Genomic DNA, 13488 nt, shown 5'->3' on the forward strand with positions numbered 1-13488 from the left:
TTTCCCCCTCTCCCAGGCCAGGTCCTTTCCAGTCTGGAGGGCCCCCCCATTGGAGGCCGAGTGCCCCTGAGGGATCTCAGTATCACCCTGGACGTCTTTGTGCTGACCTTGCCTCTGGAAGTGGAGCTTCCCCCGACCTCGGACCCTCAGCACCACCGGTGTGGCAGCAAGTCTGGTGGGGGGATCTGGGGCCTTGTTGGGGTAGAGGCCCTTTAAAGGAATCTAGAGGGACTCTAGGACTCTAGGAGCCCCTGCAGATTCCAGGAAAGGAGTGCTGACGAGACCCCAAGAGGACAGTGGCTGCTATGGCTGCTCATCTTTGACCTTTGCTCCCACCCTATTCAGGTCTACATCTGAAAGCAGTGCTTCATTCCCACGATCCCCGGGGCAGCCATCATCTTTAAGGTCGGATGATGGCCTGGGGCCCCCAGTGCCTCCCCCAGAAGAAGACAGGTATTTCCCTTTGTCCCTCTCAGAGTTTCTCGCTCCCTGTCAGTTTTGTTTTCTGGAAACCAACATCTAAACCTTTCTTCCACATAGGCACCCCGGGCTCTCCAATTTGGCCACACCCCACAGACTGGCTATTGAGACCACCATGAGTGAGGTGAGGGCCTTCCCTCCCCCAGCCTAAGTGACAGCCCCTCAACTCTGTAACCAATTCCCTGTCCCTCATATCAGTAAGGTAAGGTGCCTCTTAATTCTGGGGTCAGAGTAGGGCTGCCCTCAATCTGTGAGGCAGAGTGTCTTCTAGTCTGGGAGTGAAGTGATGCACCAAGCAGCAAGGGAGGTGCCCTTTGCCACTTCCCAGATTGCTCTCTCACTGTAGATCCACTGGTTGCTGGAGGACGAGATAGTAGGGGCCCTCCGAAGAGGGGGCGTCCCCCAGAGCCCGACCCTGCACCGCGCCGCTGCCCACATCCATAGCTCTTCTGGACGCTCCACCTGCCTTCGCCAGACCCTGCCACTGAGTTTTGTGTTCGGGCCAGAACGTTCCCTCACGCAATTCAAGGAGGTATGCTACCCTCAGAACACCCCTCTGGTCATTCCTGGGGCCCGTTCTTCCCTGCACTCCAGCTATGGAAGTAGAAGGGCCTCCCTCCAGGACACCTGCTCCACAATACCCCCACCCCATGCCTGAGAACCCAACTTGGTAGGAAGAGACCTGGCTCCCCTCCTTGCCACTGGGCCTGTTGAACCTTAGGAAATTCACTGAACTTTGCAAACTTCAGCAATGGGGGTGCCAGTGTCTGGTTTACCAGATGGCTGTGAGGGTCTGCTGAGGAAGTATGTGGGGGGCAAAGAAGGGGTCGTGAATAGGGGGGCTGGTCCTACCTAAACTATGACCTTGGCTCCTACTGTCAGGAATTCCGCCGCCTTCACCTCCCTGGCCACGTTCTTCTTGAGGATCCTGACAGTGGCTTCTTCTTTGTGGCAGTTGGCCAACAGCCAGGTGGGTCCCAAGGGGAGCTCCCTTCAGCAGCCTGGGCTTGGCACAGCCATGAGGACAGGGCCGAAGGCGTCGAAGGGGAGGTGAGCCTTTCTTGGGGTGACCTGGGGGTGGAGAGGGTGGAGGTGGGTGTGTTGGGCCTATATTCAGTCGTGACTTTCTGCCCCTCAGGCCCTGACAACCAGCCCCCTAGCCCCGGGCTCCCCAGAGGGTTCTGAGGGCACCCCCCTCCTCAGCCTGCCACAGGGAGGTAAGAGAAGATTCAGTCAACAAAGTCGAGGGGCTAGGACCAGGGACTTGGAGATCTCTGGCCCTGCTTCCATCTTTGGAGGGCAGTCCTAAGGGTATCAGTAGATGTACCAGGCATTTTCCTTCTCTCCCCAGGGAGACAGCCTGGGCCTAGCCGGGGGCTGAGCCTCATGTCCAGTCAGGGCAGCGTGGACTCTGACCACCTAGGTGAGCTGGGGTGATGGGTGGAGGACTGGGAGCTGATAGGAAGCAGACTCAGGGCTGTGCAGCACAAGGACTGGGCAGGGGGCATCAGAAAGGACTGGGGGCCCGACATGACGGGGCCACCAAGCCTGATGTGCTCAGAGGCTCAGGTGGGCCAAAGGGTGGGGCTGAACCTCGGCACGTTTGACGCAGGGTATGATGGTGGCAGCAGTGGCTCAGACAGTGAGGGTCCGAATGAGACCCTGGGGGAGAAGGCTCCCTTCACATTGCGGACCCCCCCTGGGCCGGCACCTCCACAGCCTTCACTCTCAGGCCTCCCTGGGCCTTGCCTGCCTGACTTCTGGCTCATCGTCCGCATACTGCAGGATCGCGTAGAAGTGTACGCACACGCACGGTAAGTAGGGCCCTGTACCTGACTCTGACATTACAGCTGCTTTTCCCCAGTCCCGTAGCACTCCTCTCCGGGCTCGCTCAGAAGTAAGACTTGGGACTGAAGGTTTGGGTTGGGGTCTGACTATTCTGAGGCTGGGGGGTCCTGACCACTTCCCACGACCTATAGCAAAGCAGGCCACCCTCTGCTTTCCTAATAGAGGTAAAAAGCTGATAGGATTTTGGCTCCTCGACAAGCATTAATAGCATATACAGTTGAGAGCAGCTTCAGAAGTTGATATGGGAACAATAGGTAATATTTAACAAGTGCTTATTATGCAGCAGACACTGTTCTAAGTGTTCTACCTGGATCAGCTCCCTTGATCTGTGAAACAGTCCCAGAAAGTAGTATTCTCCTTATGGTGTGGATGAAGAAACTCAAGCACAGATAAGTTAAATACTTGCCCAAGGTCACAGTAAAGGGCAGAGGTCACAGTAAAGGGCAGAGCCAGGATACACAGGTAGGCCTCTGGTTAACTGTGGCTCTCATCAGAGTGGGGTGGGTTTGAGGAGGGAAGACCACCATTCTGATCAAGATCTGAGACTGGAGAGGAGGTGCGCCATGGGAAGGAAGCCTCAGGGTCAGTGTGCTGCCCATGTGGGAGCTGGCAAAGCAAGCATGGAGCCTGTGCTTCCATAATTGCTACTGAGAATTCTGTTTGTCCCGTTTCCCACCCCGTTTGCTTCCCTTTGTCCAGTCCTATTCCCTTTTCGTGATTTCTCTTGCCCCCAACCCCCACTCTCTGCCCCCAGCTCTCAAGCCCCCCACACCCACCCTACAAGTGTGTCTGATCACATCCCTCCCCTCTAGGAGCCTGGTTCGGGAGGACGGGGGGCCAGGCACTGAGTGTCGCCACCTGCAGCAGCTCCTCGTGAGGCGAGTTGGGGAGATCTGCAGGGAGGTCAACCAGGTAAGGGACGACTGGAGGCAGGGCCCTCTAGGCATGCGACACTGCTCACATGAGGGAGGAGTTTCCAGGAACTTGACCTTCAGAGGCTCTTGATCCATCTTGGCCATTTTCTTTGACACCTGGTTACCAGGGTACTATTACTCCGTGGACTCTACAAACTGGGAATGCTTCCTCAGTCCCAGTAACGGGGGTTACTCTCCCAGGCCCTGACCATGAGCTGTCCCTTCTCATTGCACTGTGCCAGCACTAGGGATATAATAGTGAACAACACAGGGGAAAACTCTCCGGAGCTTGTGTCGAGCGGGACAGGGAGACTGAACAACTGAATTGCACCAGTTATTTCCATTACAATTGTGAAGAACTGTACAGAGGAAAAGCAGAGACTGCTAGGAGAGCAATGGCAGTCGGACCTTCTGAAGTGTCAGGAAGAGTTGATTTTTAAGCTGAGACCCCAAGGATGGGGAACAGGTTCCGGCAAAGGGGAGGAATGAGTTCTCCTAACTGGGGGTTCAGAGCCCAGTGACTGTTGGGCACACCTCTGACCCCACCCCACCCCCAGTGATTACGGATGCTCTACTGACCATTGACCCCCAGTCAATGGCCTCCTCTCTGGCCTTTGATCACCCCTGACCACCACTGCCAATTTATGAGGAATATTTCAGTTCCCTGATGCCTGGCTCCTTCTTCCAGCGGCTGCTTCTGCAGGACCTCCATGACAGTCACGTGTGTAATTCTCTTCTGGTGGCCGAGAGCGAAGAAGATCTGTGGCGCAGCGAGACCCCCTTCCACTCCCGTCAGCGGGCACCGCTGCCCAGCGATGGTGAGTCCCCATGCAGGAGCCTCCCTCGCAGGCTGCTGCTGCCCTCTCTGTATCCGTTCTTGGGTGAGAAGACGAGGTCACCAGTGCCAGGAGAGCAGGGAAGATAGGACAGAAAAGGATCGCTGATTTGGCCTCTCGAGAGTTCCGTGTTGTCAGTGAAAATAGTTTCAGCAGAGAGGTGGGACTAGGAACCAGGGGGACAGAAGGGAAGCTATTACACAGGCAGAGCCTCTGCCCGGCCCCGCCTTCTTTTCCAAAATGATCATCTTTCCCCTTTGGGTGACAGGGCGGAGGAATGAGATGGGGGAGTGTGGACTTGTAGGCCAAGTCACTGCTGGGAGAAGGGCAGAGGGGAGGAGCCCAAGCCCAGTAGGAGGATTTGTCTTTCAGTTGGCTGTCCTTCCAGACAGGCCAGTACAAGACCCTTTTGGGATTCCTCAGATTCCTGGTCATGGTTGGGAAACATGGTAATACTCGTGATGCTAATTGAAGTCTTGACACTTCTGCCCTCTTCTCTTACTCCTGATGACCTCTCACCCCAGCTCAGAGGGGAAAGCCAAACCATGGCATTCCTTTGCAGTTCTCTCTTCTGGTTTAAAAGTAAAATCAGGGGCGCCTGGGTGGCTTAGTTGGTTAAGCGTCCGACTTTCACTCAGGTCATGATCTCGCAGTTCGTTGGTTCGAGCCCCGCGTCGGGCTCTGTGCTGACTGCCAGCTCAGAGCCTGGAGCCTGTTCCAGAGTCTGTGACTCCCTCTCTCTCTGACCCTCCCCTGCTCATGCTGTCTCTCTCTCTCCTAGAAATAAATAAAACATTAAAAAAATTTTTAAAAAAAATAAAAGTAAAATCAGACCGCTTCTTCATTTTCACATTCTCAGCAATTCTCTGGGCAGATATCCCTAACAGTCCTAGACATTGCATCTCTCTGCACATCCTGAGATGTGCTCCATATCAAAGTAGAAGTCCCCTAATTAGTGGACTTCCCAGGGTGCTGATGGCATCTTCTACAAATTGAGCATGAGCTAGGACAGCCAAGCATTTTGCTTCAAAATGATTTCTAGCAGCCTCAGATGTAAGACTTGGAGCCCAGAAACGGCTGTTCCTCATGATCGTCTCCCCGTATGGTTTTGCCAAAGCCCTTAGCAAACAGCATTCCATTTCAAACTCTGCAGCCCCGTGTGGTCTGTGTGCTGCTCACAGCCGGCAGCAGCTTCCCTGAGAAACCAGATTGTCCCCTCTACTCTCCTGGGACATTCCTCACCAACCTGGGAACCTGGCAAGGGTCCGACGAGGCATTGGACTGTGTCTTTGGGCTCTTGCATTCTCTCCTACTGCCCTAGGGGTTCTCTGGATAGCTGTCCAGAGCATGTTCCCTGACTCGGCAGCGCGTGTGTATCAGCACTCACATCCTCTTGGTTCTAATGGGGTTCTTGTTACCACGCCCTGTGAGTACACAGATGGATTGTCTGTTCTAACATGATACGATCAGGGTGTCTCGGCATCACCTTTGGGATTTTCTCATGCTATGCCTTACCTGACTCCTCTTTGTAGCTCCTTCTCCACATCTCCCTGAGAAGAGCCTTTCTGCTGTCACCTGGCTTCCTGAGAGCATGGTTCTGCCTTGTTGCCAAAATGACCGTCTTGCCCCTGCGGGCCTAATAGACAGGGCCAAGGGGTCCTGGGGAGTGAGGACAAGTAGGCAGTTCATAAGTGGGAAGTAGCGAGGGCTGTGCCCCGCTTCTGAGACAGTGTCTCCCTTCTCCCCAGATTACGCTACTGACGAGAGTTGTGCGCCCCGAGGGTACCTAGCAGCCACCATGCAGTTTGTCCCCGGCCATTTCTCCTGTGATGTTGTGTGGAAAACCGTGATTCGAGTCCATTCACGCCTGAAAATGGGGCCCAGCATGGGGGTCTCTCGGGGTGTGTGATGGGCAGGAGAGGGCAGGTGGAGTGGGGGGGAATGGTGAGGGGAGCGTCCTGAGCCCCTGTCACTCGCACAGCAATCCAGGCCCTGCGCTCTGTGCTCAATGCCTTCTCTGTGGTGAACCGGAAGAATATGTTTGTGTATCAGGAACGAGCAACGAAGGCTGTGTACTACCTGCGGTATGTGCATCCTGGGAGGCCAGGGCAAGGTAGGGACCGAGGGTGGACGCGGAGGAGGTATGTCCTAACACTGAGCCTCTCTCTCCCAGGCTCCTGGAGACGTCCTGCGGCGAGCGGCCATGGGAAGCTGATGCCTTGCCCCCCTCCCTAGCCCTGTCCCGCAGCCAGGAGCCCATCTGCTCTGAGGAAGCCTCGGCATGTATCACCCTCATCCTCTCCTGCCCTGTGCTCCCCTCACATTCTAGCCCCTGGAGCCAGGCCCTGACCAAGTCTCCCCACAGGGTCCTCGCTCTCCCCTGGACATGGCTTCCAGCCGCAGTTCAGAAGCCGCACGTCCTGTGGGCCAGGTGGACAGGCATATCCAGCTGCTGGTGCATGGCGTGGGACAAGCAGGTACGCACTGCGAGCCGGGGGCTGGAGTGTGACCAGATGAGGTTCCACAGTTCTCCAAGACTTCTTTTGGCACCTTCCCACTCTGGGTCGTGCTGTGCTCTGGGTGTCCCTCAGGCAGGAGCTGGGTGGGACAGACAGACTCCTGCGATGTTTAGAGGGTGGGCCCTGTAGCTGACTGAAATGCAGCTGGGGGAAGGGGGGTCATTAAAGTTGATACCAGGTATCCAGCCTGAGTGACTGTGTGGACAGTGGCTCTATTGGCAGGTCTAGGGTGAAGGTGACGGGTTCAGTTTGGGATATGTGGAGCATGGGGTATCCAGTAGGCAACTGGGTGTTCCAGCAAATATTATAGCTAGTTTCATGCGGACCAGGTTTTGGGTTAAGACTGTCACATGTGAGTTAGATGTTATTATTACTCGCATCTTATGGATGAGGACACTGAGGCTTTGAGAGGTCAGACTCACTTGTCCATGATTACACAATGAACTAGAACTTGGCAGCGCTAGAAACTAGTGCTGGCTGCCTCCAGTGTGTGGGGACATGTTCAAGGCTGTGGTTTAAGGGCTGGTCTGGGGGTTGCTGGATCTTTGGCCAATGTCTCTACCTTCGTACTGTGCCTGTGTCAAGGTCCTGAGATTACAGACGAGCTAGTACGGGTTCTACGTCGGCGCCTGGACGAGGCCACGCTGGATGTCATCACAGTCATGCTGGTTCGGAACTGCAAGCTGACACCGGCTGATGTGGAGGTCAGCTCCCTCCCAGCCTCCAACATCCCCCCAGGCTCAGGTGCAGGGACCGTGTCTGCTGTACCCTCTCCATGCAACTCTGACTCCCCTTCCTGCTCTGCAGTTCATCCAGCCGCCTGGAAGTCTCCCTTCGGAAGTGCTGCATCTGGCCCTGCCCGCCTCCTGCAGGCCCTGGCTCCCCGCCCTGGCCTGGTACCTGCGGCAGAACCTGCTCATCTTCCTGCACTCTCCCAAGTACACGGACAGCAACAGCCGGAACCACTTCCAGGTGAGGTTTCATCCCCTCTGCATGCTTCCATGCACGGGTACCCCCGCACATCCCCTTACCGTGTAACTCTTCTCTGCAGGTGCCGTATGCTTACCTTCGCCTGTGGGCCTGTCTACACCCGTGCCTCCCCCCCACCCTGCACCTTTATTGTCTCCCCGTGTCTTCCTGTGCTCCTGGTGTGCCTGTCTGCCATACCCCACTGTGGACACCACCCCCTGATGGCTTCTGTCCATCCGCCTGGTCTCAGTGCTCTGTGCTTCTCTCCCCAGCACCCGCTCCCACCACAGGGCGGCCTCCCCGACTTGGACATCTACTTGTATAACAAGCCTGGCGGACAGGGCACCGGCGGCAAAGGTACAATGCAGGCCTGCACCGCAGTGCCGCTGCTGAGTGTGGGAAAGCCTTTCCTGCCTTGTGGCTGACAGGGCCTTTCCCAGCCTTGCAGCTCAGGGCGATCCAGAGGGGACGACAGGATGTCTGGAGGTCTCAGCCCTGAGCCTTCCTGTGCATTTCTGCCCAGGGGTTGCCTGCATCACTCTAGCCTTCGTGGATGAAGGGGGAAACCCCATCTCACTGGCATCATGGCCGCCCTCCTCTCCGGGGCCCCTAGACCCATTGCAAGAGGAGGAATTTGAGCAGCTGACCCAGGTCACCCGCTGCCCCATCGTGCCAGACAGTTCTTCAGGTGGGGCAACTTGGTCAGAGGAAGGGATGTTCAGTCAATGCTCTGGGAACAAGAGGCACCCTCAGGTCATCTCCATTCTTTCCTCCAGCTCACAGTGGAGCCCCACGGCTTCGACTGGATGTGTGGGAGAAGGGGAACATCAGCATCGTGCAGCTAGAGGAGAAACTCCGAGGAGCGGCTCGCCAGGCCCTGGCTGATGGCGTCATGGAGCTGCGGCTGCTGCCGGCCTCACTGTGTGCAGAGGACACACCTCCAGGTGCGTGGGGTCCAGAGAGTGCCCCGGGCCCAAGCGAGACAGTGTTGGCTGGTGAAATTGCAAAGATGGGGGTCCAGGAAGGCATCTCAGAGGCTCCCTCCAGAATTCAGGTTCACAGTTGTCCTTTATCTTCTCTGTTTCAGCAAGGTGACACGCCAGCAAAATGCATACCCACTTAGAGTTGCAGTTGGTCACCCACTTAGGGATACCCGCTCAGGACCTCCCTTCACACAAACACGTAGCTATCAATTACACATACTGTCATTCACTAATGGAGGAAGAGGCAAGTCACCCTCATACCTGTCTTAGGGCTAGGTTGTCTGAAATAGGGAATGACAGTCAGTGACAGGCTTCTGTAATGTCTGATGTCCACAGGAAGTCTCAGGAGCGGGTCGTTGGAAACCAAGAGCCCTGCGGGCCGAGCTAGCACCTTTCCCCCTGGCCCTGGCCCTGGGGAGCCTGTGACTCCCCCCAGCAAGGCTGGCCGGCGTAGCTTCTGGGATATGCTGGTAATGGGAGGATGGGAAGAAGTGGTGAAGTTGACATCTACCTTTTTCCCTGCTTCCTAGTTCCCCTGCCTTTCCCTGTAGACCTTGCCCCAGATCGCCTGTCATATAAAATGATCCTGTTCCCTAGGGGTTTGCAGAATGTGCCAGGTTCTCTCTGACATAGAGAGCCTCTGCTTACCAAGTGCCTTCGCTTCTCTTTTTCTTATGGGACCCTCACGGCAGCCTGGGAGGATAAAGTAGGGCTTTTCTCAACGTGAGTGCCGAGGCTCAGGAAAGCTGAGTCGTCTGCCCAAGGCTGCTTAGTGAGCCTGCAGCGACGCCAGGGCCTGCACCAAGCCCTCCAGGCACTTGTTACTCTTCCATGACGCCCCCATCCTCCATGCCACCCCCTTCCCAACAGCTCTTATTCATTCACTGCCTTGTCTCCAGAGTAAAACAGAATGTGGAGACTTGGGTTCCCCCAAAACAACGGATGACATTGTCCTGGATCGACCGGAAGACACCCGGGGCCGGAGGCGTCACAAAACTGAAAGTGTTCGGACTCCAGGTGGAACTGAGCGGGCACCAGGCCCGGATTCTGGAACCCAGAGACAAAGGTGTGTGTGTGTGGTATGGTGTCCCGTTGTGTCATGGGAGACTGTGAAGTCACAGGTGAGTATCGAGTTTGTGTAAACACACGTGTCACGTATGGATGTGAGGGTCTCATTCCTGCTGTGTCTTCAGACGCCGGATCACACAGCTAGAAGAGGGCGAGGTGGGGACCCTGCAGCCTGTGTTTGCGCGTGTGACTCAGCGCTGGATGGAGTTTATGGTTCAGATCGGTGAGACCCCAGGACCCCCTCCCGTGTACTCAACCCCATGGCCTGGTCCCCATCCTGCATCATGGCTTCTCTGTGCTGGTTCCAGGTTGTGCCTCGGTGTCCAGGAGCTCCACCCACATGGTGTCCCGATTCCTCCTTCCGTCTGTCCTCTCTGAGTTCACCACTCTTGTTACCTCCATGGCTGGAGACACGAGCGTCCGTGTCTTTGAGCAGCGTTTGTGAGTTTGGGGTCTCATGGAGGCTGAGCTAGAGCAGGTAGGGGCTGGGCCTGGGAGGTGATGGCCAGAGAACAGGGCCATGGATGCTCTGCTTTCTGTCCCTCCCTCCAGGGGTTCAGAGCCAGAGATCTTCAGTCCTTGCTCCCTTGGACAACTGGGCCCATCTCCACGCCCAGCCACCGAGAGACATCTGCTGCTTCTGGGCAGGAACTTCTTGCAGTGGAGGAGACCAACCCAGCAGGGTGAGGGCATGGCCTTAGAGGGAGTGAGCTCAGGTTGCTGCGAGGGCAGGGTGGGCTCCAGGGCATCTGCCTCCAGACGCCAGTCGAGCCGCTCTCCCCTCTAGCCGCCAAGGCCATGCAGCGCTTCGAGCCAGGAGGTGACGGGAGCTCCGGGCGAAGTGCTCCCCGGCAGAGGATCCTGCTGTTGGAGGTCGTGGACAAGAAGGTAGGTGTGGGGCCAGGGGCTGGGTCCGAGAAGGGGTCCAGTGATCTCACTGACCCTGTTCCCCGGCTTCCAGCTGCAGCTGCTCACCTACAACTGGGCTCCAGACCTGGGAGCGGCACTGGGCCGAGCGCTGGTCCGCCTCATGCAGTGGCAGAACTCACGTGCCCATCTCGTCTTCTGCCTCCTCAGCCAGAAGCTCGGCCTCTTCCATCATTACGGCCAATTGGACTTCCCAGTGCGGGATGAAAAGGTGCCCGTTGCTCGGGCCCCCTTCTCCAGTTCTGGTTCCTGAGGGATTAGTTCAGGGAAGTGCCAGTCCAGGAGCAGGGGAGAGGGGACAGCCTGAGGGCAGAGGTAGTGGGAAGGGTGAGTCTGAGAGAGGAGGCCATGGGGTAGGTGAGAGGGTCTGAGGGCAAAAGCCATGAACCTATGGTGACGCTCCATCTCTCTCAGGAGCCAAACCCATTCTTGCTGCCTACCATGGAAGCAGAGACCCTCATCCGGAGTGCAAGCCCCCCGCTGAGCCGTGAACAGGGCCGGCTGAGTGTGTCCTCTCGGGGTGGGGGCCCCCTTCCCCTGGACACATTCCCCTTCGATGAGGCTCTGCGGGATATCACAGCTGCCCGGCCCAGCTCCTCACTCGGTCCTGTGCCCAGACCCCCCGATCCCGTCACCTACCATGGACAACAGTTCCTGGAGATCAAGATGGCCGAGCGCAGAGGTGAGGGCACTGGGCCAGGCAGGGGCCATCTCTGGAGTGTGGGGGAGAGAGGGCTGACAGCTCCTGCGGGCTGTTACTGACGCCTGCACCCCCCAGAGCTAGAGCGCCAGATGAAAATGGAGAACCTGTTCGTGACCTGGCAGCAGCGTTCTGCCCCAGCCAGCATGCCCATCAGTGTGAGTGGCCCCGCCCGTGCCCTGCATGAGTATCTGGTGAGGCTTCCCTGGCCGCCGTTCTGGCGCTCACTGCCCCATCTCCCCAGGCTGCGGAGCTGGAGACCCTGAAGCAGTCGTCCCGCCTGGTGCATTACTGTGCAACAGCCCTGCTCTTCGACCCGGCTGCCTGGCTGCACGGGCCCCCAGAGACCTCTGGGCCCCCTGAGGGCCAGGTGAGGCTCAGCACTCCTGGGTTTCTCCCCCAGGACCTCCGTTTACCTGCATGTCCTCCGTTCCTCCCCCGCCGTGGCGCGTTTGACAGTGGCTAGAGCCTCCCTTAATCTCCACTCCCACAGCGGCGCCATCGCCCCGAGTCGGGCTCCGGGAGCCGGGAGGCCCCCGCAAGCTGCGAACCGTCAGATGTGCCTCCACCGGGTGCCCGCGAGGAGCCGTGGCTGAAGGAGCTGAGCTTGGCTTTCCTGCAGCAGTATGTGCAGTATCTGCAGAGCATGGGCTTCGTGCTGGTGCCGCTGCGGCCCCCCTCACCCGCCCGCAGGTGAGCCCGTCTCTTCCTTCCCTCCTCCTCCCCTCCGCCGCGGGCCAGGCCCTGCACACCCTTGCTCTCTTCACCCGGAGCCCGTTGGAACAACTTGGTTCTGGTGCATGTTCATCCCACCGGACTGAATGCATGCATGAGGATCGGGGACGCTTTGGTGCTGGCCTCCCACACCTCCTCTAAACCTCGCAGCCTCATTCGTGCACAGAGCCGTGTCCATCCTCGCAGAGCTCACGCCTGCGTGCATCTTGTATGCTTACGTGGCAGTGTGCGTCCTCGCACAGGAAGCTACCAGGCTTCTGCATCTGGGCCTTACTGATTCCTGGCCCGATCCCTGCATGGGCCTCTCCTAATGTTTCACACACTACGTGGCCCAGGAAGCCCTGTCCTCGCCGAGCTAGCAGTCTCTCTCACCAGGGACTCCTGCGTCTGGCCTGCTCGTGGGCAGCTGTGACAGGTCTGAGTCTTGGGACGTAGGCAGCTCCTCTGTCAACTCCTTTCTGCTCCCCGGAGCCCATGAGACATCCACAGCCACCTTCCCTGTCTTGTGTCAAATCTCAAATCCCCGTTTTCTGTGACCCCTGCTTTATGTTCCTTTCAACATCTGAGCTTCCAGAGTGCGTGTTCCCAGCCCCTTTCCAGCGACTATGGCAACGTATCTCTTCACATTGCACGGTTACTTTTGTGTCTCCGCATTTGTGAGTTTATCCAGGTTTTTTCTCCCTCCTCTTTGTTTTTAAGCTGGTAAGTTGTACTTCCTTCCTCAAGACACCCCTTGGCCCAGAAAGCCAATTCCAACTCCTTAGCGTTTCTGAATCCAGTGTTCCGGCTCCCAGGCCTCCCTCCCGCTTCCAGGCATTAGGAGAAGAGGACAGGCCTGCACCTCGGACCGCGCCCATCTCGTTTCTGGGCGGCAGGGACTGCGGAGGAGCTCTGCTTGCTGTCCAGACAGGTCCCCCTAAAGGAGCATCTCTGAGAGACTTCAGTGTCCATACTTTCCAGTCAGTGAAGCTCTTTCTAAACTCTGGATTCCTTTTTAAAACAAAAGACACCAGGTTGAAAAATATGCTTCTAGAGCAAAATTTATTGTCAGGCCTTTCTTTCTTGTCCCAATTTCCTTGAGGATTAAATGAGATGCTTCTTTTCCCCAGAGGCTTTGACACCCCCCACCCCAGTCTGCCAGCAAGAGCTCTGGCAGTTTATGGCTCCTAAGGTGATGAGTGCACGCCACTGGTCCCTCCTGTCCCCCTTGTTCACAGTACCTTCCCTGCGTCTCTGCTCCCCTTGCCTCTGAGTTGAGCAGGCCTACGGGATACTGAAACTGCCGTTCCTCAGGCAAAACAAAACAACCCTTTCCCTTTCAGCGAAAATGCCTAACTAGGGCCTCCAGCATGTCCGTGAATTTTTCTCCTGAAGCCTTAGACGTGCATCAGCCTCTTCGTACCCCGCTCCCACTGCCCCCAGTATGCATGGCTCTGTCTCCTCACAGCGTCTCCGCACAGTCCCAGCAGCCTCTCGCACCCTCACCTGACCCTCCTCCTGTCACCGGTG

General features: G+C 57.1%; 1 protein-coding gene across 1 annotated transcript in view; it reads left to right on the forward strand.

Annotated features, from left to right (window-relative positions):
• The window catches only part of SZT2 (SZT2 subunit of KICSTOR complex), a 51628-nt gene that overhangs the window by 30959 nt on the left and 7181 nt on the right, over positions 1-13488 (forward strand). The window contains exons 33-62 of the mRNA XM_077752035.1: positions 17-158; positions 346-453; positions 541-604; positions 827-1012; positions 1363-1530; positions 1619-1697; positions 1832-1903; positions 2093-2294; positions 3141-3240; positions 3931-4060; positions 5827-5979; positions 6060-6162; positions 6252-6357; positions 6444-6555; positions 7183-7301; positions 7405-7569; positions 7839-7923; positions 8090-8254; positions 8343-8510; positions 8886-9019; positions 9449-9615; positions 9743-9840; positions 9926-10058; positions 10170-10300; positions 10405-10505; positions 10579-10755; positions 10959-11226; positions 11323-11402; positions 11489-11614; positions 11738-11937. Coding sequence (XP_077608161.1) covers positions 17-158; positions 346-453; positions 541-604; positions 827-1012; positions 1363-1530; positions 1619-1697; positions 1832-1903; positions 2093-2294; positions 3141-3240; positions 3931-4060; positions 5827-5979; positions 6060-6162; positions 6252-6357; positions 6444-6555; positions 7183-7301; positions 7405-7569; positions 7839-7923; positions 8090-8254; positions 8343-8510; positions 8886-9019; positions 9449-9615; positions 9743-9840; positions 9926-10058; positions 10170-10300; positions 10405-10505; positions 10579-10755; positions 10959-11226; positions 11323-11402; positions 11489-11614; positions 11738-11937 — 4042 coding nt within the window. The remainder of the gene's footprint in view (positions 1-16; positions 159-345; positions 454-540; positions 605-826; positions 1013-1362; positions 1531-1618; positions 1698-1831; positions 1904-2092; positions 2295-3140; positions 3241-3930; positions 4061-5826; positions 5980-6059; positions 6163-6251; positions 6358-6443; positions 6556-7182; positions 7302-7404; positions 7570-7838; positions 7924-8089; positions 8255-8342; positions 8511-8885; positions 9020-9448; positions 9616-9742; positions 9841-9925; positions 10059-10169; positions 10301-10404; positions 10506-10578; positions 10756-10958; positions 11227-11322; positions 11403-11488; positions 11615-11737; positions 11938-13488) is intronic.

This window comes from Crocuta crocuta, unplaced genomic scaffold, assembly GCF_008692635.1.
Source record: "Crocuta crocuta isolate KB4526 unplaced genomic scaffold, BGI_CrCroc_1.0 scaffold367, whole genome shotgun sequence".
NCBI classification, from domain to species: domain Eukaryota; kingdom Metazoa; phylum Chordata; class Mammalia; order Carnivora; family Hyaenidae; genus Crocuta; species Crocuta crocuta.